The sequence below is a fragment of the Melanostigma gelatinosum genome (genome assembly GCF_949748355.1).
Source record: "Melanostigma gelatinosum genome assembly, chromosome: 5".
NCBI classification, from domain to species: Eukaryota; Metazoa; Chordata; class Actinopteri; order Perciformes; family Zoarcidae; genus Melanostigma; species Melanostigma gelatinosum.
In genome coordinates, this window is record NC_136638.1 from 22,010,104 (window position 1) to 22,032,084 (window position 21,981).

At 41.6% G+C, this 21,981-nt stretch overlaps 1 protein-coding gene and 1 pseudogene across 2 annotated transcripts in view; one reads left to right on the forward strand and one right to left on the reverse strand.

Moving 5' to 3' along the window:
• The window catches only part of LOC306777906 (ecto-NOX disulfide-thiol exchanger 2-like), a 113,285-nt pseudogene extending 110,419 nt beyond the window's left edge, over positions 1-2,866 (forward strand). The window contains exons 13-14 of the transcript in view: positions 488-573; positions 2,726-2,866. The product of the transcript in view is annotated as an ecto-NOX disulfide-thiol exchanger 2-like (transcript). The remainder of the gene's footprint in view (positions 1-487; positions 574-2,725) is intronic.
• A 743-nt stretch (positions 2,867-3,609) lies between these two features.
• On the reverse strand, positions 3,610-19,282 carry LOC306778055 (solute carrier family 4 member 11-like). The gene is made up of 20 exons (XM_079269411.1): positions 19,127-19,282; positions 14,858-14,908; positions 13,988-14,059; positions 13,544-13,587; positions 13,089-13,308; positions 12,887-12,968; positions 12,520-12,643; positions 11,895-12,104; positions 11,003-11,087; positions 10,737-10,862; positions 10,536-10,649; positions 10,221-10,353; positions 9,867-9,940; positions 8,729-9,002; positions 7,725-7,831; positions 7,217-7,382; positions 6,862-7,035; positions 5,901-6,096; positions 5,254-5,423; positions 3,610-4,912 (listed from the first exon to the last, which is right to left on the reverse strand). The coding sequence occupies exons 1-20, from the start codon at positions 19,161-19,163 to the stop codon at positions 4,846-4,848; spliced, it is 2,526 nt and encodes an 841-aa protein (XP_079125537.1). The 5' UTR covers positions 19,164-19,282; the 3' UTR covers positions 3,610-4,845.
• Between the last annotated feature and the right edge of the window lie 2,699 nt (positions 19,283-21,981).

Genomic DNA, 21,981 nt, shown 5'->3' on the forward strand with positions numbered 1-21,981 from the left:
ACAAGTTGAAATAAATCAGGAACGATCCCTCAAGTTCCTCTTGTTGTTCTGTATAGAAAGACTGAACTATCTCTCCTAGTTTGCATGTTTTTCCTGTTGAGTTCATGCATACTAACACATTTAGGTCAAATCATCTGAGACCCACCTCCCAAATCTCAGCTGGTTTCATAGAAGCAGATGAGAGACAACGGCATTAAAGCCATCATCAAACACTCCCTCTAATCTGGAGCCACAATATACAAGAGCCTCTTGACAGTGTTAGGAGTCGAGCATAAGCCACTCGATGCATCCTCGCTTGTTTCCAGTCAAGCAAGAGGAGGCAGAATAACACAAACTGATTTCTTGAGTGTTCTGCCGTGGTTCGTGGTTTGAAGTCATGTTATACGAGCGCGAGAAACTCAAAGGCTGGAGCTTTGTGACAAGCTGTGTCTTTGCATTGTGACAGTTTAATTAACATTTCTACTTGACCTCTGTGTTCCTCCTTCAGGGATCATTTCAACCTTCCTGCACGTTCACCCGTTTGGAGCCAGCATCGAGTACATCTGTTCCTACCTGCAGCATTTGGACAACAAGGTAACACACACACACACACATACAGTATCCTAGACATAGTGACACAGGTTAAATTTCCCTGCAGGGCTGAGATATGGGCCTGCTGTATGCCAGGGTCCTGCTGTGCCATTTTAGTCTCCTGGCATGCAAACAAGCCTGAGGTGCAGGTGAGAGCCATCAATTACTCTTGGATGCAGGTGCAGGTGCAGAATAAAGCTTGACTGATGCTCCACAGGTGTTATATTTTACCTCTGTTTTTGTAAATAGTATTTTTATAATGTACAGAATGTTTTCGAATTGTCCGTCTGTCTGTCCGTCCGTACTCTGACCCTTGTTTTCTACGGCAGTAGAAAATAATTCAATTCAGGAAATGAAGTTGACGAGATCACTGCAGGTGTAATCCCAATACGGTCACAAATACAGATGTTTTTGTGACATATACAGATAGTAGCTTTGTGTTAGTTACACAGCCACACTGTGAGTTGCCTGATTCAGCAACATCATCTAATCCCAACAGCCGAGTAAAGCCACGGTCCTTTTTGCATCAGGGAGGCAGGTTGAGGTGTTTTCTTCTGACCTTCCTTGTGGTTAAAATTCTTGTTTTTTCTCGACCTTTAAGGCCGCGTTAAAACTAGAACCTCAATGTGTAGCTAAAGTTTTAATTTCCTCCGTAAGACCCTCTCTGTTTCTGCCATGTTGCCGTTATCACTTTCTAATTTTATCACACGTCCCCACTCGCCCAACTTATTGATGAATATATTCATGTTCCGCGTCCCACCTGCTGCTGCCTGCCTCAGCCAGTTTAGGCTGTTCGTCAGCCTGATTTCTCTGAACAAGACGACACATTTCAGCTGATTCCTGGTTTATAAGTCAGCTGGGCTTTGTCGTCAGCAAATCTCAAAGACCGTTCGTCATTTCTAAATGTGCTCTCATTACCTCCTGCTGCTCCATTTCACTGCATCTGACTGGCACCTTCATGATGAGAACTCCAGTTAATATAACGCTGTTAAAGTGTCTTCTTTTGATTTTATTCATAAAAGTAATGGGTTTCTCACCAGGCACTCATCCAACAAAGTGTAATATTTAAGACAGCTGGTGTCATTTAGTTGGATCTGATCGGTCTCCTTCCCTCTTATATCGTTACTAACAAAGATATATTCTGTGAAGTACAGGGATTGTGTTGGTGTAGGCTGAATCACTCTGTTTGTAAAAGAGTGCAGTAGTCTGCCTGTTACCTTTTGATCAATTGATTCAAAACGTAGTCTTCAGAATGACCAAAAATGCCCAAAACTATTTCCCAGAGCCCAAAGACACGTCTTCCATTTGCTTGTTTTGTTCAACCAACAGTCCGAAACCCAAAGATATTTTGGGTTTCAGGTGCAACACACTTGAAACCTTCAACCAGAGAGCAAAATGAAACATGAGCATACATGTAGAAATGTTGGGTTCTAGATCCTAAATATATATATTTAGGAGCATTGCTACTCATTCTTAGACAAGTATACAAGGAGCAGAACATGTCAACAATTTGGGAAATTAAACTACAAAATATTGTTTTTACTCTTCAGTTTTTGCACGGATGAAACAAAGTAGCATGAAGATGTTAATTAGTGAGCTTTGAATGTGCTTGTAATCAAGTTATTACTTTTGGAGCTATTACTCTTGATAGCTTTTCCCCCGTTTCCAGTCTTTATGCTAAGCTAAGCTAACCGTCTCCTGGCTCAAGCTTCATATTTATCTGACAAGCAGTGATTTCAATCTTCTCATCTAACAAATGAGTGCAGTGTTTCCACACTGACTCTGAACATCAAGCAGCCCACAGCGTTTTGTCAATACCACTGGCTGGACTGCCCGTCAACAAGCCCGATCCTCTCTGCTTATCTGCCGGCTCCACACACAGCTCCATTGTCTGTAATGTCACCTTGGCCTCGCTGCTTCTCCGCAGCCCACGCGGGGGGGGGGGGGGGGGGTGCCGGTGTAGTTCCTGTCATGTAGCTCATATTGTCTTGATGCTTGTCCTTTTCATCTGAATTAAGTGAAGGTGTGAGAACTGAGTGCAAGCACAATGAAAATGAAGAGCAGAGGTGTAAGACGATGTGTGAGATTGTCTGTGTTCATTTGTGTGAGAAAGTAGCTTTGTGTGACAGATGCGTGGGCGTGTGCGTTTCCTCAGATTAACACCGGTGATGTGGAGGCTCTTCTTTCTCGGCTGCCATGCACCTTCAGACAGGAGGTGACCGGCGTCGGAGCCGGTCTGGAGAAACGCTGGAACTTCTGCGGCTTCCAGGGCATCAAGAGCATCAAGAGCACGTAGCCGGTGACGCCTCTGGGACGCGGAAGAGACGACACAGGTAGACAAGTCAGCACAGGTACACGAAGGGACACTCTAGAAATGTGGAGATGCTGGACTCCACCTGCAAAGACAAGAGCACAAATTATTCAGCGCAGATATCAGATCAGAACGGGTTGTTCTGTGTGGGTGACAGAGAGACAATGTACAGGTTTTTGTGGTGGCAAATCATTTTGCGGCATCTCTAGTGACCAAGGAGTGGATGTATCTCTATCCGCGTCATCTCTCACTCTCTCCTCTCACTTTTTGTTTACTCATGGGAAGTAAAAGTCCCAATCTCAGCGGAGTCACAGGATTGGTCGGATTTTTATACTCGAGCCCACAGTCGGCTCAGCGCACTGGCAGACTGGACTAAAGGGCGACACGGGAAGGTCGTCAGGGTCCACGTTCAACCTCAACACTCGCTGTCTGTCCACGTTATTATCCCACTTTCTTATGCTGGACGATATGAATCTGCCTCATTTTTTTATGTAATATTCGGGTAAATGTAAATCCATCATGAATCAAGAATCAAGTGGGACCTTGAAATGCTGCAAATGTTAAAATAAACATGTTATGATCACACCATTTATTTTATATAAATCAAGAAAAAGAATCCTATTGGCTGTCAGACATTCACACGGTGCCTTCCAGGTCTGGTTTATTCAACAAATACAGGCTATTTTCTTTTGTGCAATTTAATTCCATATTACTGAATGTGAATTGCAACCAATTCTTTTCTTCTGCTGCATTCATGATTATAGTTGCGGCCGCGTATACCCTCAGATGATAATTGCGTTCGCTGCGTCATTGTAGCACAATGTGAAAATGAGCCTCCTTTTGTTTTTCCATGCAAATGTATTCAAGGCACTCGGTACAAACAGTTAATACATGTCTGAAAAACATTCGTGGTGAAGATGGTCGATGCGTTTATGGTGGAAAAACAATTTTGAGGCAGTGGATTGCATTTACAATTACAGTATCAGGTGGTTTGTTGGCTTAAAAAAGTGTCTTAAAACAGATGAAATAATGGGACAAAACCTCTGAAAGTGGTGGATTCTGGGGAAATGTCTGTCCACGTTATTATCCCAGTTTCTTATGCTGGACGATATGAATCTGCCTCATTTTTTTATGTAATATTCGGGTAAATGTAAATCCATCATGAGCCAAGCCTGATCTCAAACCATCCTGAAGATGAGCCTCTACTGCCATCTATTGGAGAAATTCAACAATCAGAGCTTTACAGCTGTCTGTCCCCTCGTCTCAACAAAGTGTGTGATATCCGAGACGGTGCTCTTCTGTGACTGTATCAGTGTTTAGCTTTTAATATCGAGGAGGTTCAGCAGAATGAAAACTGTTCATTCAGTTCCATTAAAGGGATATCTTTTGTGTAACAGTTTGATTTAATCCAAACATTACTATGCACAGAACAAATTACCGTTATACTAACAGACGTTTTTCACATCTAAACGATGAAACGCATGTCCTGTGATGTCTTCAGTGTTTGGTGTTGATTAAAACGATCAACGTGAGGTGACACTTCACTCTGCATGTTTTCACATTTGAGAAATTCTTCCTGACTTCGTTATATGATGATGGGTTTCCTCTGGGGGTAAAACACATCACACTTCACACTCGAGTAGGACACAAGCAGCTCGCTATTACACAACATGATGCGTTTGTGAAAGCACATCGAAAGAAACTGCTTCATGACTGTACTGTTAAGTGAAATAAAGATGCAGTAATGTTACATATTTAAAGTAAATCAGCTACATTGAAGGTAAATGTGTGATGAACAAGGAGAAAGCTTCTGCGGGTGTAAGTGGTCGTCCAGTCCCCAGCAGAGTGCTCGCGTCCACATATTGAAGTCCAAATGCATTTTGTTTCGTTATTAACACATTTATTGAGTTCTCGGTCTGTTCCTCTCTCCAGCTGGAGAAAGTGAATCCTTTCATACGGTCGTTCTACATGTGCTGGGCGTCCATGATATCCAGGTACTTGGCGTCGATGACTCGGGGAAGCAGGATGGTCCTGAGATAAAACACACAGAGACACTGTACAGTTACATGTGTTCTCTGGAAATATATAAAATATAAATAAATCCATCAGATCCAAACATTAATTCAGACACTTGTTGCATTACAAAAGTCTTTCAAACCCCACGCCCTCGGTTTTTAAGGCAAAAAAATGTGCGATCTACAAGAAAACCATCTGTTTTTACGAGTAAACTGATCCTCATCTGTAAAACCTGTGGAGTGCCCCTTTAAAAACAGCCCGGCGTGAATCTCAGCCCAACGTCAACTCAACGCAGCCGTTCACTGTGTTGGTTTCCACGGCCCCGCTCTGCCCCCTGTTGGCCCGGCTCGTCTCACCTGACAGGGACCAGCAGGATCATCATGAGGGGGAAGACCATCTTCATGTAGGGCAGAGGATACATCCCAAACGCACACAGGACGATCAGCTGGACCATCTGCAGCACTGTGAAGCAGTGGATCTTCCTCTGAGGCACACGGCGAATGTAGTGAGTCGGAGGATAGGACGTCTAGACAAAGGAGAGCGAGTATGATGTGGTTATAATGCTGTTTTGAATTACATATTTTGTTTTGCTTGTGTAAAAGTGGACTGGCTGAAAGCCATTGCAGCTGTAAAGGCAATATGTTCATGTAAATACTCTTGTTGTAGAACAAATGGAAAATCTGGTGGTTTTACATTTTTATTTTATGATATTTTTCATGTGAAAGTGTTTTTGTTACAATAACATAGAAACCCGATGATAACTTGAATTTTATTTCATGTTTTCTCATAAAAACAAGAAACTGAGAAGGATACTTTTTCTCATAGTGGTGTAAAAGTTGAAGTAACTTTAAACTTTCTCTGCCCACTGAATATCTGGACACCAAACTTCTTTAAACATCCACCACTGGGTGCCATTTGGGGCAGTCGTCGTTTTGAAGTTGAATGGATAAACAGGGAAAACAAACCGATCAACCAGTCAGATCACAGTGTCCTCGCTGCTCACCTGTTCCTTCAGCAGCAGGGCCATGCGGTCCACCATCTGGTTGCCATCAAGCGAGGTGGCTGCGATGTAGAGGAAGAGGCCGTAGAGGACGGGCTTTGGGATCCACTGCAGAGGAATGGGCAGCATGAAGGCAGACAGGCCGATCAGGATGTTGGCTACTAGTGAGGTCAGACGAGTCTCCTGCACACTGACAATACTGTTTGACACAAAGGCAGAGACACGTCGCTTTAAATATACCAATGAACACTTCTTAACGGACGAGAGAACATGCCAATTCTTAGTTAATGGCTTTTTGTAACCGCTAATCACATGTTCTGGCCTTCGTGTGATTGCCAACTTAAGAATGATTTTAACTTTAGGAGCCCGAAACAGATGAAAGTATCCAGTATATCACAATGAATAGAAACATGTCCTACATTTAAATTGATGTTTTCCCTTTTATCATCTTGAACATGGGTTTTTCCAGCTAAATGAAAATGATTTCACTCAAATGTCTTAAAACAAAATGGGAATTATAAATTCATTTCCAATCTGCATGCAGTATAATTATGCATTGTTAAAATGTGATGAAATGGTCAGCTTTATATTTTTATATTTCTAAAAGTTAATTATTTCTTTTGCTGCCTATAAACATTCCACCATTACATCAAAAGACTCCAACTGAAAATGAATGAATAAATGACAGAAGGAAATATTCAACACTAAAATAATCATCAAAACACTTTTTAATCTCTATTCTTTCAGACCAAACAATCTCAACGTACACTGAAATATTTTACATTTCATTTTGAAATGAATAATCCAGAATCCATCACAAACTTCACTAAATAACTATTGAATCATTTTTGTCAGTGTTTGAACCTCCAAACTGACGGAAAGGGTCTAAACAGGCTGGTGTTGTCAGTCTGGACGTCTTTCAAAGCGCCGCTTGATTTCTGTCCTTGTTTGTAACTTTACTCACGTCGTGGAGAGGTGTCCGTTCTCTACGTGCGTTTCCACTTTGGCCAGCTGACGGGCGTGCAGGGAGGAATGTGGGAAGGCAGCGTGCATCCATGGCAACCCCAGACAGGACATGAGGATGTTGATGAAGCCAGTCAGCAGTAAGTCCCAGTGGAACGCTGTGCCTTTTAGCAACCTGGTACAGACACACACACACACACACACACGAGTGTCAAGTGGTTTGTCAATGAAAGTCTGCAGCGTTACAATATAACCTCTATATACTTTACAGAAGATACAACACAGCACATGCATATCGTGCACATATACACGTTATGTTAAATTCCTCGTCATGGTTCGGTAATTACACCCCTTACTTGTGTTCTGGTACGTGTGTGAGTGAGATGACGATGTTCTGGTCGATGAAGATGAGCAATGCGAGGAGGAAACCCAGACCGGCCGCGCTCAGTGTGTTCATGCCTGACAGCTTATCGAATGGAGGGAAGTTGAAGACGGGGCCATCGTGGACACTGAACACGGGAACTAATAGGTACATAGGATTTATAGAAAACAGTAGATCTAATATCTCAAGTCGAGTTTTATCAACAATGATGACATGATAAATAGAAATGCCTGAAAAGCGGGCTTTGTTGCTAGTACCGGTAAGCTTTGTTTTTCTAAGCAACGTTCAACCCAGTGTCTTTGACCCACATTGATTCAGAACCCCCACTGGTTTGAAAGCGCTCTGAAAGCAAATATGTTCCCTTTTTCCCACCTCCAACAGAGGATTTATGAACAATGAAAGGTGTTCTGTGCCAAGGTTGTGACTTTAAGTCTCAAGGGTGCTCTTCTATCAGTTCATTTATGTGAGAGATCTGTACTCACGCTGTACGTCGAGGAAAAGGTAGGAGCCAATGAAGGAGCATATCACCACAGAGATCGGCAAAGCGCAGTCAGACACCACCTCCCTGACTCTGTCATTCAGATATGGGCTGTGGGGGGGGGGAAAGAAGCGACACATTGGGTTTCTCATTGGACATGTTAAAGGTGCGATATGCGACGTCCAGAGCATTATTATAGCAGCGAACAACTATTTGCAATGTGAAGACATAGTGGAGTAATGTCGAAGCAGAGATTGAAGTCGCTCTCCCTCTGCGTGTTATAACCTGAGTTCCTCCTTGCTTTCGTGACACAGCCGGGCTGGCCGCGTGTGCTTTTAGTGCATGTGAGCTCACAGCCGGCGCTGTGCACGGCTCTCAGACAGAGGTTACAGCTGATAACGCAGTTCCTTCGGTTCCCCCACAGATAAACTGAAAGCTCTGTCGGCTCTTTTTTGCTGCTGTAAGCGCTGTTAGCACTGCAACATAATCTCGTACATAGCACTTTTAATGCTCAAAAAACACTTTATTTTGCTCATACTGTCTGCCTGTCTGTCTGTGTTCACTCTGTGTTTAAACGCTCGCCTGTGTCTTTAAGCCCCCCTTTCCAATCTGTGACATCTGTCGCTGTCACAGTGTCACTGAAGCCGGTGTGTGTGTGTGTGTGTGCGTGTGTGTGTGTGTGTGTGTCTAACAATCAAAAAACACGGAAATCTCACTTTTTACAAGTCTCAACCATGTAAAATATATATTCCAGTACGTGTGTAAGTCCTGCATTCAAACGTTTAGATGATTATTTTGATGCTTTAACATGTAAGCAACATTTAATGTGAGTTGGTTTAATTCCCTGCATTACAATCTGCAAAGTAACTCGTAACTCCAGCTGTCAGATTAACGTAGTGGGTGAGTGTCAGTATAAAAACCACTCAACAGTATATAAAGTAGTTGAAATTAGCTCGACATGCTGGTTACATGTTAATACATAAGGAAGAATAATACAACAATACATACCTCTTCTTGATGAGGTAGAGGGCGTAACCCAGCCACAAAGTCCCCAACATGAGCAGCAGACAGAGGATAGGCCTCTCTCTTGTTGTCAACACCAGAGACTCGGGCAGGAAGATTGACACTTCCGAGTGTCCCGTCGGTGACACCGTCTCATTATGATGCTCGAGCATGTTTGTCGTCTGGTTCTTCATCTTCTCTAGAATCTCATTAATCTGCTGAAGCACCAACGTGCTGTTTGTGGTCGCCAGAGTGGGCCCGTGGTAGAAGTGCTTAAAAACTAGGAAGTGAGGGCAAAAAGAGGAAAGAAAGTAAAAAAGGCTGAGAACCAGGGTCAAACGTAATGCAGCGTATTGCTCGTAATAAAGTTTCCTTCTTTTTACAAGATCCTTTTCACGTGAAGGCAATATTATAGTATAAAAATACACCTGTTGTTACAGCATCAATGACTACAACTGAAGATTCAGTGGAAATATTTGTGAGGGTCTTGCTGCCACTATGCTGTTGTTTTTACCTGATCTTTTTCCATGTTATAATAAGTAATAATTGATGTTTTAACAACATATTTACCTCTGTTATAACAAGAAAAATTTGATTTATTGATGATATTTTATTTTGTTAAATCGGGACTCATTTTTGGGCTATAACAGGAAAAAGTGAGGTTAAAGGTTAAATTGTATATTTTATTGTGACATATAGTTCCTTGTTCTCATAAGAAAACGAGCAAATCCTCTTTTTTTTGTCATGGTGGAACAACATGCTGCCGTACAAACAAGACTCAACATGGAGACACGTTCAATTACATATACAATTCCCCTTTTTTATGTATTTGATCGCTGTGAAGAATCATCACATGCTCCTCTATTACTTCCCTGTCTGGTGCCAAACCCTTGTGAAGAAGAGATCAATACAAGCTATTTGAAAGACTACATTATATTTGCATTACAGAGATCTCTGTTTTTCCACAACAAACAGGGCGCCTGTTTGATTTCATGCTTGCTTTTCCACCATGATGGATACGTATATTTGCTGAGCTACATTACCCCGAACAAATGATATGCAGGGCGTTTCCACATTCCCCGTCAGTGTGGAGAGAGACGCATTGAAAACATGTTTGATGCAGTCTGGCCTTGGCTTGACTTACTTTTGACGGTGCCTTTCACCGCATCCCCGACAAACGCTATGGAGATGAACAATGCAATGACTTCTTCTGTGGAGCTGGGAGATAACAAATGTATAAAAAAAAAAGCACGGTGTGATCATTCATGTTTTATAAAAATGTTGTTCTTCCACACAGACACAGTCATAACAGCTCATTCAAGGCAAAATGTTGGCCCAGATAGCGAGAGTGCAAATTTAACTCGATTCATAATTATGTCTGAAAACAGGAAGTCATGACAGACGCGTCCTGTGTTATCAGTGACCTCCCCTCAGTGCATGGCCACACGGCTAGCTACGTATATTACAAGTATGGGACTTCTGTCTGTTGTGTATTCACCGTTTGAAGAGTTTCATAAACAGGCTGACGTTGAGCAAGCCACCGAGGATGAGGAACAGACTGTTCCACAAACCGATGCAGGCGTAGAAAGCATCGAAGTCCAGGTCGTAGTCGTCGCAGATTCCTCTGATGACTGAAAAACGTACATAAAGACACAATTTTTAAAGTACTACGACATTGTCGCCGTGACATGGTTGTTGGACGCTGCCTGACGATCAGCTTCAAGCTTGAATTGCAATGCATTCTCAGTGTGGTACAGGGTATGTGCTCCACACATTAATTCGTCCTGTTTAATCAGTGGGACACATTACGCACCGCTTATGAAGATGGCCAGCGGCGCAGTGGTCAGTGGAATGACGAGCGGTGAGCCAGCGAACAAAGAATAGATCACTCCTCCAATGCTCTGGCCGACAATGGTCTTCTGAACATCTGTCAAAGCAACAAAACTTCACTTGGTTGTTGTGCTTCACATTAAAACGGCTGACTGTATTAAAGGAGGTAGACGGGAGTCCGTACCTATCTCTCCTCTTGTGCTTTCGTCATTCAGTGAACCGAATGCGATAGCAGGCAGTAGAATAGCAATGTAGAGGAAAATAGCTGTGGTAGTGTACTTCAGCAGACAGCGGTCCTTCCCATGCATACCTTGATGGATTATTAAAGATATTCAACAGACAAAATGTGAGGATATCTTCAAAGACATCTGGTGATTTTGTAGCAAAGGCAATTAGTTTAAATAGATCTGTTCCTGCCTAGAAAGAAGTATTACAAGAACATATTAGTACCATCTGTGAAGTCTGAGGGGTAGAGGGGGAGTCTGCGACGGAGGTCGTCATAAACACCTTTACCGAACTGAAAGAAATCTGTGCACTGTGAAGGAAAAGACAGAATTCATTCATTTGGACACATCAGTCAGTGTGAAGAAATATACTTGATTAAATGTATTAAATACGTTATGAATCATACATCCATCAGTTTGAACACTGCAGTGGATTAGAATGTGAGAAATAAGTTTGTCTGTCAAGATATAAACAGTAGAAATATATCAGGAATGTCAGTGATGGAAAGTAAGTGCATTAACTGCACTTAAGTGCAGATTTGAGGTGCATGTACTTTACTTGAGTATTTTACCCACCCCCCCCCCCCCCCCCCCACTACATCTCAGAGGGGAATGTTGTGCGCTTTACTCCACTTCGTGTATCTGACAGCGACAGTTACTTTACAATGAAACAAAACGATGAGTAGATTCACTTGTTCATCGATTGACAGAAATTAATTTGCAACTATTTTTGATTTCTTTAGTTCATTTTTCAGGCAAAGTCATGTCGTGGTTTCAGCTTCACAAATGTGAACATTTGATGCTTTTCCATTGAATTGTTTTTAATTTATCTAGTGATGTAATATATAACAGTATAACAGTCACAGCGGACATTTCATACATTGAGTACCTTTTACTTTGTATACTTTAAGTACATTGTAACATTTTCAATGCATTATATTATATGTATTTTTATATATTTATATATATAATACTTACGACTGACTTTTGTGAGTAAACAGAGAAAATTGTTGTAAATATCCTTTTTTTCATTGTTCTAAAAGTTAGACAACATCCTTAACCTTAAGGCAATACGTCCTAGTCTGTGTCACATCTCGTGCTTTGTTCTTCTTTCACACCTGAAGTGGTTTCCCTCTACGTGGATCCGAGTCCTCCACTTCCTCTACGGCCGGCTTCTCAGTGACTCTGGAGAGCTGCTGTCGCTGGTTGACCAGCTCCTGTTTGAACTCCTCCTGGGTTTTGGCCTCCAGAAGCTTCTGTCTGAAGGAAATGTCCGAGAACATGGTGGCAAACGTTCTCCCGAACTCAATGGCCGTCTTGGTGCTTTTCTGAAAAGGATGACGAGAAAGTTACTCTTTAAATTTGACCTTTAATAACAACTCCAACACAGCTTTGGAGTTTCATAGTCCGATAGACGGACAATTTTCTGAGTGTGACTTAGGGTGGAAAATAACATTTTATCTATGAATCATCTGGTCAATAAAATATCAGATGTCCAAGAGGACATCGTCAAATTCCTGGTTTGTCGATAAATTCCAAATATCATCAGTTTACTCTCGTGGTATCCTGGTAAAACCAGCAAATATTCACGTTAAAGAGGCTAAAAGTAGGAACATTTCCAACACTTCTTCCTTTAAAATGTTTTAAACAATGAATATATCATGAAAGTAGTTTGCTGTAAGCCATCATATTGCTCAAAAGGAAAGAGAGTTTTGATTGGAGGAACTGAGAACTGGCCCGAACCGTTCGAGGAGGGGCCAGGATGAGGATGACATATCGGGCCTCGCAGCAGTTGACCCCCCAGTTCTGTGGCCTCTCCAGACGGGCGATGCAGACATGGCGCCTCTGCAGGCTCCTCACATTAGAGCTGAATTGATCGGAAAATCATTTATTTTTAGATCAGTGCTGTAGAAATGATTGATTGTGCAGAGTTCTGTATTAGCAGGTGTAAAGTAGAGCCAAAACAAAACCACTTTCCCAAAGAAAAGATTTTCCTGTCGTGTTGTTGTCCCTGTACAGTCTCAGCAACTACCCACAACATTCACGGAGGCTGGAGGAATTCGTCACAATCGCACCCTTTTTACGTAAATATTATTGCGGATGAACTCACAGAATACAAAGCCAGGACTGCTGGTAATGAATGCCAGTGGGAGAAGCAGTCACTCCCTGAATGGTCTCTGACAGAAGGTGAACTGCGGGAGCACGAGAACATTTCAATGAGTGGAAGAGAAAAAAGCTTTCACGTTGATGTGTCGAGTATCATCCTGAGGCAAACACTTCATCTCAAATTGCCTCTCATATGTTTTGCCCACCGTTAAACTCCTTCCCTCCTGCGTCCGTGAACAATGAGTTCATGACCTCGTCCGCATCACAGCGGCTGTGGCCGTCCTCCACCAAGTGAGTCAGCATTCGCCGCAGGACTTCGTCCAGAGTGGCAGCCTTCTCTTCCAAAAGGATGCTCGCCTGGGCCAGGAAGCTGTCCAGGTCTCTGTGGGCGCGCACTTCCTCCTGGAAGTTCATTGGCTTCACATACTAGTGTGAGCCAAGGACAAGTGCGATTTGATTAATGATGTAATATTGTCGTAGTGCAAATAGGTGAAAGGTTCGTTTTCTGATTTTGCTGACTGAACATCGCAAAAACAGCAAGTGAATACACACATGCCCTCGCAGCTCACTGCTTTAACTCAGTTGGTTTAAAACATCAAGCGTGAGCTGACATTTGAGGATTTTAGCTTTAAAATGGGACAGTTGCAAAAGCAAATCTTACTTTTCTTGTTGTGTTCAAAAGCCCAAACCCAGGACATTCAGGATCTGCAAATAAAAGCATGAAACCCATTAACACCCCAACACAGCCTTCAACTCCAAACCTGTGCTCTGATCCCCACAGTGAATGCTTCTTTGATTTATCTAAAGTTATTCTAGGAAAGAACTAAAACATCTCTCAGGTATTAATAGTTAATAGGGAGCACTTGCTGACAGTTCATGTCCATGAACTTTGTCTCAGGTATTATGACTCCGGGAATCAGAGCTGGCACACAGATTCCTATTTCTAATTATACTCAGGCAATGAAAGGCACAACAAAATGTAACTTCGCGGCACTGCGATGAGCTAATGAACTGTACTGTTGAAAGATGGAGGCATTTGTTCTCTCTAATTTCTAATCTAATAACAAATCACACCACAGACTAAACATGTTTAAAACACACAAACCTGAAACACTGATCTGGATCTGTTTGTCAGAGATGTGATCCGGTGAATCCTCCTCGTCCCCATCCTGCAGCTCTGTTGGATAGAACATAAGTGGTCACAGTCGAGTACAGTCAAGTTTTAAATTTCAGAATTTGTTTTTCGGAATTACTGGTTTTTGCTGCAGGAAATTCACTTTACAATTTTAGTGATAATAACGGTCATTTCATAGATGACCCTAACGGTGAGATACAACTGTTGTTTGAAACAGGGTTAAGATGCAACACCGGCCCATTAACAATGTCTCCATTAAAGGACAATTTATGTTTCCTTTCCACCCCTCTGCCATCTGTTGACAAGCAGAGGGGGAGAGACCGACCCAATAAAAAAAAAAAAAACTTAAACCAGACATGCAGCAATATAACAATAGCAGCCCCTCGTAAATTCCTTAATTGTATAGAAGATAAATATGGCATCTCGAACACAAGCTTTTATGAGGGGAGAAAGAAACAAGCCAAGACAGAGTTAGAGAATTCACCCTTAACCCTTCACGAGCACAGCTTTGAGCTTTGGTTCTTCCCACTTCCCATCATTGACTCAGAGATGATCTGCCTCATTATTTACCCATTAATTAACCTCTCAACACACCCGCGGCTGTGCTCAGCAGCTTGTGAAATGGGTCATCGGTGAGCAGTATTGGCATTAACATAAATAGCCGTTGCAAGAAATTTAAATGTGAAAAAAATACTGTGTTCCGTCTCGTATCCTGAAGGAAGATAAACTGAATTCGTCTGGGCTTGCAAAGCGAATCATCTGGTGTGAATCAAAGAACAGGACACATGCTGAGAAAAGCAATCAAAGTACACAATCACATGTATTACTGCAGCTACGCACCCATCTCTTGGAAAACATATCCGTTCTTGGACCTCCCGGTGGATGGAGCCTCTGTAGGAGAAAAGACAAATATTTACTTCATGCCCAATGTTTATTGTGACGTATTTTATATAAAAAATGTTCATTATTGTTTGTATTGACTTGCAATCATAGTCGTATATGCGTATATATCGCTCTCCCTCATTACTGGACCAAATTCAAAAATTGTTTCCCCCAAAGTCACACATGAGAAATAAGGGTCCAGGTTAAAACACACCAAAGCTACCCTGTCGTATAAAAATACTGATTATTGCCGCTTCAATTCTGAGATTGAATGCAAAATCCAAATCTTTTTTCCATCCTTGTCGTCTTTATACACCAGGGCTGCAGGTACCGTTAAGGACACGTTTCCCCTGGCAATGTGAAGAAGTCTGTCGCAGCATTTGGACCATAATGGAGGCCAATTCAATTTACAGAAAATTGAAAGAAAATTCATAAATGTTAGAGACTTTCTTTTGCGTGTCTGGTCAAAGGTTTCTGTGGATTGCAGGGGACACGGACTCACACCGCTACATTTTTTATAGATATTTTATACTCTTGAGTCGAGTGTAAACAGTAACGAAATGGCAGGAACAAGGGGAGAGAGAGACGGGGAACAAGGGGAGAGAGAGACGGGGAACACAATGCAACAAAAGTCTCGACTCGAGTCAAACCAGCAACATTGATGGTCAGCACCTCAATAAACCAACACCATAACATCTTAAATATTTAAGACCTGAAATCCCTTTGTTGCAGACCAATTCTTTTTTCAGACACAAACTGACCAACACATGGTGATAAACCTGGACTCCATGTTGACTGACCCTGTTGCGTCTGAGCTGTGTGCAACAGCTCTCACTTCACAAGTGACAAAAAACAATCTGCCTTCACCAGCAGGCCTCCACCTTTTCAGCTGCACACGCTGAAATTGAAATATCTGATCTTGTTGAATCATTATTGCCAGTGTGACGCACACTCGGACCTTTACAATAGCGTGGCACATTGTATAGATTACAGAGATAGAAAGTGGATGTAAGGAGATGTTAAAGAGGACGGTGAAAAACGGCTCATGCTGAGAATCTGAGAATCTGAAAAAAGAAACCCTTCGTTGTCGGTTACAACAAAAATCTGACACCAGCTGTGTCCGATGTTTGTATTAAGCGGTCATGTGTCTGTGAGACGCTGCTGTAGCTGTACAGCTGAGCTGGGCCTTGCCTGAGGCAGTAATTGACTCCAGGGGAGCTCCTCAGCGAGGCTATATCTCAAAGCAGATTAGCCGGAACGTTCCCAGGCCTCCTCCACTTCACAGGAGTCTGCGCAGACAACAGGGGGCCTCGCAGCTCCTGCAACGAGCTGTTAGTACCAGAGGATGACTTTTAGTCTGCCTGGCTGAGACCTTTACTGTCTCGTCTCACAAAGATAAAGGTCAAGTTTGTTGTTAATTCTCTGCACTATATCTTATCCGCGCGATCAAGGCTAGAGACTGACTTCCACTGAACACGAATGAACAGTTTCTCATCAGCTCCAACAGTGAAATTGATGTGAAGACATGAACCAAATTTGTGCTGCAAAAGTGAGCGAGACATTTAAAAGTGTATCGGAGAAGATACTTTGCGGTGTTTCTGCAGGCTGGCTCATGCCTGTGTGTTTCCTGTTGGCAGACACGCCGACTTCCTGGTGCTTAGTGTGCAGTATGTTGACATCGGCAGTGACAGAAGTGCAAGTCCAGCCTAATGACATTGACAGTGCTCCTTAAAATAGTCTTCTGATCCTGTTAGCAAAACAGGTTTTGGTGATATTTTGTGATATATAGTTTAAATATATATTTTTCTAAGCTCTAATAATTTGCCCACGTGCTAATTATACTGTTTATTAACTATTTTTAGATAAAAATATGTCCTTTTTTTACTGTGCATCACATAAAACAGCTCTTCTTGGGTCGTAGTAGCTCGCACAGCTATATAACGGATCAGAGGTGTGAGTTTGGATTTCAGTTGGAAAGAAGGCATGGTTGTTGAGGGCTGGCACAATATCAGCATTTCACAACACGATTATCGTGGCGAAAATAATTCATGATAACAATATTATTGCAATATCTATAAAGAATTTGTAAAACAAAACTTTTTTACTTTGTTTATTTTGCGTTTTGCAATAACAATATACATGACCATTTATTCATATATATCCTTCATCCTCTTGATCTTACAATCGAGATGAATTGCTTTATTCCAATGACAAAAACTGCCGTTTCGCCGGGATTTAAAAACTGAATGTTTATTCATTTATCTTTTCCGAAATTTTAATATGTGCGTCAGGCAAAGCAAATATGAACGTATTCAAGGTTGTTTTCCCAACCACTAGTTCAGCCACACTTTCTTTCTCTTTTAAATCTAAAATTGTTGAGTATTGTCTGTACTCTGACAACCCAAATCACCTATGATTTGATGTCTGTGATTTCTTTATCTCACTGGACAAACAAGGCTGAGGTATCTTTTATTAATCCCTGCCATCTTGCTATCTAAAGGATGACCATGAGGAATAACAAAACATAAGAATCCTTGTTGGGTCTTTGAAACAAGAGCTACAAAACTGAGAACTCTGTGCTGAACTACACAAGGTCAAACCATCCAGGCAGGAGGGACTCGGCGTTCGTACGTGTACAGGGTCATTGGCGCTTTGACTGCTTGTCAATTTCATGCTTCGTAGTAAAAAATACTTTGTTTGGTGCAGGCAGCCGTGCTGGACAGTGTGTACTCTGCAGGTCACAATGTACACATTCCTATTAAAATATAGCAAACAACAGGAAGGAGGAACTACAGCTCATTCCACTTCAACACCTCAGAGGCCGACGATAACGACGACTTGATGTTTGGTTATCCAGCACGATGGATACGACCACTGGACCAACACTAACCGTAGTCCGACAAGATGCACTTCAGCAACCAAACACACATCTAACGGGGTTTATTTCTCACTTCGACATCAAAGAAGTCTGAAAGACGTATGCCATTAATCCTGAAGTGTTTCCAGGTGAAAGGGTAACAGTGGATGACATGAAGCCTGCAGAACGGTTGTAAGTCTGAAGATAATAGCAGCAAAGGATGGTGATGCTGTAGGTTTGATACAGTTCCTTTTTTAATCCCAATTGTATCACATTATCATCAACGCTAACCAGAGAATGTCTTCAATAAGAGTGGGAAGGCCAGATCAGAATATTTGACATTTTTCTGCAAGATAATCTTCTTAATCCTCGACCTGGGAAAATACAAGTAGGATATTTTTAACCCTTTGATGGCACTGAACAAGAAATACATTTTACTTGTTGTGAGCTGCTCCTAAACTACTTTCCATCATTGAATAATCTGCCAATTATCTTCTTGATTTAATAATTCATAGTTTGGTCTAAAAAAGTCATGAAATAGTGAAAGAATCCTTACATGGTTACTTCTTCAAAACACTGGTTTTGTCCGAGCAACTTTCATTACATATTCAGTTTGCTGTCACATAAGACAAAGAAAAGCAGCAAACCCTCACATTGGAGAAGCTCGACCTGTTACCGTTCACTGGAAAAAATACTTGAAAGACTAACTGTTGATCAAAATAGCACATTTTCCGTTGAATACTTGTTATGAACAGCTTGTGTGTTGCATGTGTGGTGTGGTAAAAGAAAAGAAGGCAACTGGGAGAGTGGACTATGTGATACTGCAGCAGCATCAACTTATAGACTTTCCCACTTTATAACAACAGGAGTTTCAACCCAATAAGTAGTTTTAAATCAATTGGAGCACCTTTCTGGAACGACTCCCTTCACCGGTGTGGTGCTGTAGGAGTGTTAAAACAGATCTCGATCAAGAACAGTCTGCTGTAAAAACCGTCTATGAGAGACAAATGTGCTATTTATTGCCACACTCTAAATATTGACCCACATGCTTTTGACTTTCCCGGCTATAAAAGCAACTTGCTCGTATTATCTGGTTGTAATATCAAGAGTGTAAATACATAAAGAATTGAAATAGCACCCAAAGAAGCAGGCGTTAGAAGATAATAGAAGAGTTATGAAATGATTGTCCATCTGAAGATGAAAGCCCACACGACATATGACACACAATACGTATTCCACTGTGTTCTAGATGCTGTCGGCACACAAACACGCTCGCACTACTGAGAGGGTTTCCCCACGTGGTTGACACAATAGGCTCAGGTTGCAGCATGACAGACCTCCTCACCCCGCTCCACCCCTGTGAAACTTACCAGATGGCACAAAATGGAGGACCTTTTTGGCTGACATGTTCTTCAGGTTTTTAAGGTGAGATGCTTTCCAAAGGTCAACCCATCATTCTTCTCTCTGCTCCCAAACACCCTGCACTCACCAGTGATCCCTTCTCACTGTCTTTCATTCACACTCACACTCACACACAGACACACACACACACACATGCCTCTCCTCTAGCAGCACATGGGTTTAAAGGAGGAAGTGGGAGGGAAGGAAGGCAGAGGAGGGTGAGAGGCGTGTTTCTTTCTGCTGGGTCCTTGTGCCTATGAACTGAAATTGAATACAGAAGTAGATTTTGCGTTTTAGTAATACAGATTTCTGGCTCTTATTCTTTTGTATAAGAAAGTTCCCTTTGCAGCTAACTTTACAAAGTTTGTACACTTAGCTTGAAACACAATGCATTCTGCTTAGTGACCGAACAAATGTCCTGTCTGTGGATAAACGCCACCTTTTCTTTTGTTCATTCATATTTGGGGCCTTGATGTTTGGATTAGTTCGGGGGTCCTATGAAGGTGGGTTGGATACAAATATGTGTCAGTTATATTTTTCATCTGAATGTTTTCTAGTGGGCAGGAGATTAATTCAAATGGTGACATTGAGAGAGAAAAGGGGGAAAATCATGATTTTTTGTGGTTGTGTTTTTATCTCTCTTCAAATATATCTGGGAAAAAACGACAGTCAGCAACCTTTAAAGAAGGGAATCTTAAGAAGACTTTGTCTTTGTTTCTTTTGATATCAGTTTAAAAAGCCACGTGTAGAGTTTTTATAGCGCTGTCTTATTGTTACTTTTAGATTATTTTGATGACATTTTTCTGTTTGTAGAAAATGTTACTTTCAGCAAATTCATCTCTGTGCCCCGTGGACACCAATGAAGCATTCAGATTCTACACATAGTGCTGTTAACACAATTAGGGACAAAGAAAATAGACATTTCACGTTCCATTTACCAATGTGTCAACTATGTTGCAGTACTATGTTGTTTTCCTTTCTAAACAATCTAAATGATATTCACATTCAAAGTTTGTCACCCAAATATAGTGTATCGTGTGTGTCCTTTGGGCCTAGTCAACTTGTTGAATACATTTCCTACCTCATGAAACAATACCAGAGCAGATTTCTTTGGAAGAATCAAGAAACCTACATTGTTTACATTAGCTTGCAGTGTTCTTCTTTATTGCCTATGTTAGCACATTTCTGCATTTCATGGCAGGTTACTGCCACCTACTGTCAATCAGCGGAATCGCATGAAACCGCCTGAAGAACGATGTAGCGTGTTGTGTGTGCATGAACATCAAGAGGCTAAGAAAGAAGTGAGCCACTCTTAAAACATTGCTTCATGCTGCTTCAAACTCTAACTTTACCTTCAAATGTCAATTCAATCATTTTCAAGGTAGAACGCGAGGAGGCGCATCTGCTACCAGACGGTCTGTCCTTGATTCAACATCAGTCGTGGAATAGCAACCGTGAATGGAGCATTTCTTGGCGCAAGATTTGGCAACAATCAGAAAGTAGAAAGTGAAGCGACATACACGTGATAAAGAATTATGAATGAGTCAAATGGTCAGATCAGAACAGCTATGTGCTGTTCTGATCTGTGCTGAACTAAAATTGCAAGGAATTGCAATGCTGTGTTGCGAGGGTTGAATGTTAATATAAGCGCTAAAAAAGACAAGAAGAAATGACCCCTGCCAGAGTAAATGCCCTAATGCTGGGAAATTATTTTGCATTCAAAACAAACAGTCCTTGCATAAGCTGGTGATGTCATCACTCACATTATACCTGCTTGTTATTTTTCTAGAAACTACAAGCCTTGTAAAACTCTACATCGTCTTTTTAACTGACATCATAGGCAGTTGCAGGGCGGGAAAAAGACACACCAAGTCGCCAGATCTAAAAAAAAATGGTTCACAGGCATGACTTTAACCGTCACTGCCATGAGATGGCAGCACAGTCTGTTGTTTAAAAACTGCACGACACCAAACGCAATCTGTGCTTTTATCTACAGCTTGGATGATTGTAAATGCTTTAGAGCAGGCAGAGAACAAAACAAACAAGCACAATAGAAGTGCTGCGTCCCAAAGTCTTGTTGAGTTATTTTAAAGTTACATGTTTTTTCTCTAATTATGTTGCGTCATGTTCAGGTTTTACTAAGTTCAGGTAATTATTGTATGTGATGCTTTTGGTTGCAAATGTTTTTATTTGAGTTCACAACATTAACCCCGTGCATACTGCGACCGGGCTACCCAGAGTGATAGAAAGTGGGTCAAACACATACGTTAGTATGTGACGAGTTGGAACGAGAACGTGTTGCTTATTTGACTTCAGCCCTGATCCAAAATGACTACACACACAATAGAGCAGAACCTTTATATTTTGTGTACTTTCTTCTAACTACACACAAATATTTAAACAATTAGATCAAACCATCAGATTACGGAGCTTATTCACCACTCGTTATTCAAAACATAATCAGACTACACTGACCTTTCGGTATGTTTTGTGGACTTTCATCGCTGGCGTAGCAATAAGTCAAACAGTGACTAGCATCACCAACAAAGAGGCCAGTAAAGCAATGAAATGCTGCATTAATAAACTAATGTTCTGTGGTCAAGTGGTTTATTGCTGGTGCACAATGAGTTTGCCTGAGTCCACAGTGAAACATTAATCAAACTCCAGGAGCACCTGAGGGCCAGAACGGAAGGAAAAACACCCAAAAGAACACCCGAGGGGCCCTATAACAGGAGGAGCTCAAAACATAAAACACACATTGTTGGTTTTAAAAAAAGCAAGAAAACTTAATGCCCGAATGAATATTCAATTCAAATGTGCAGAA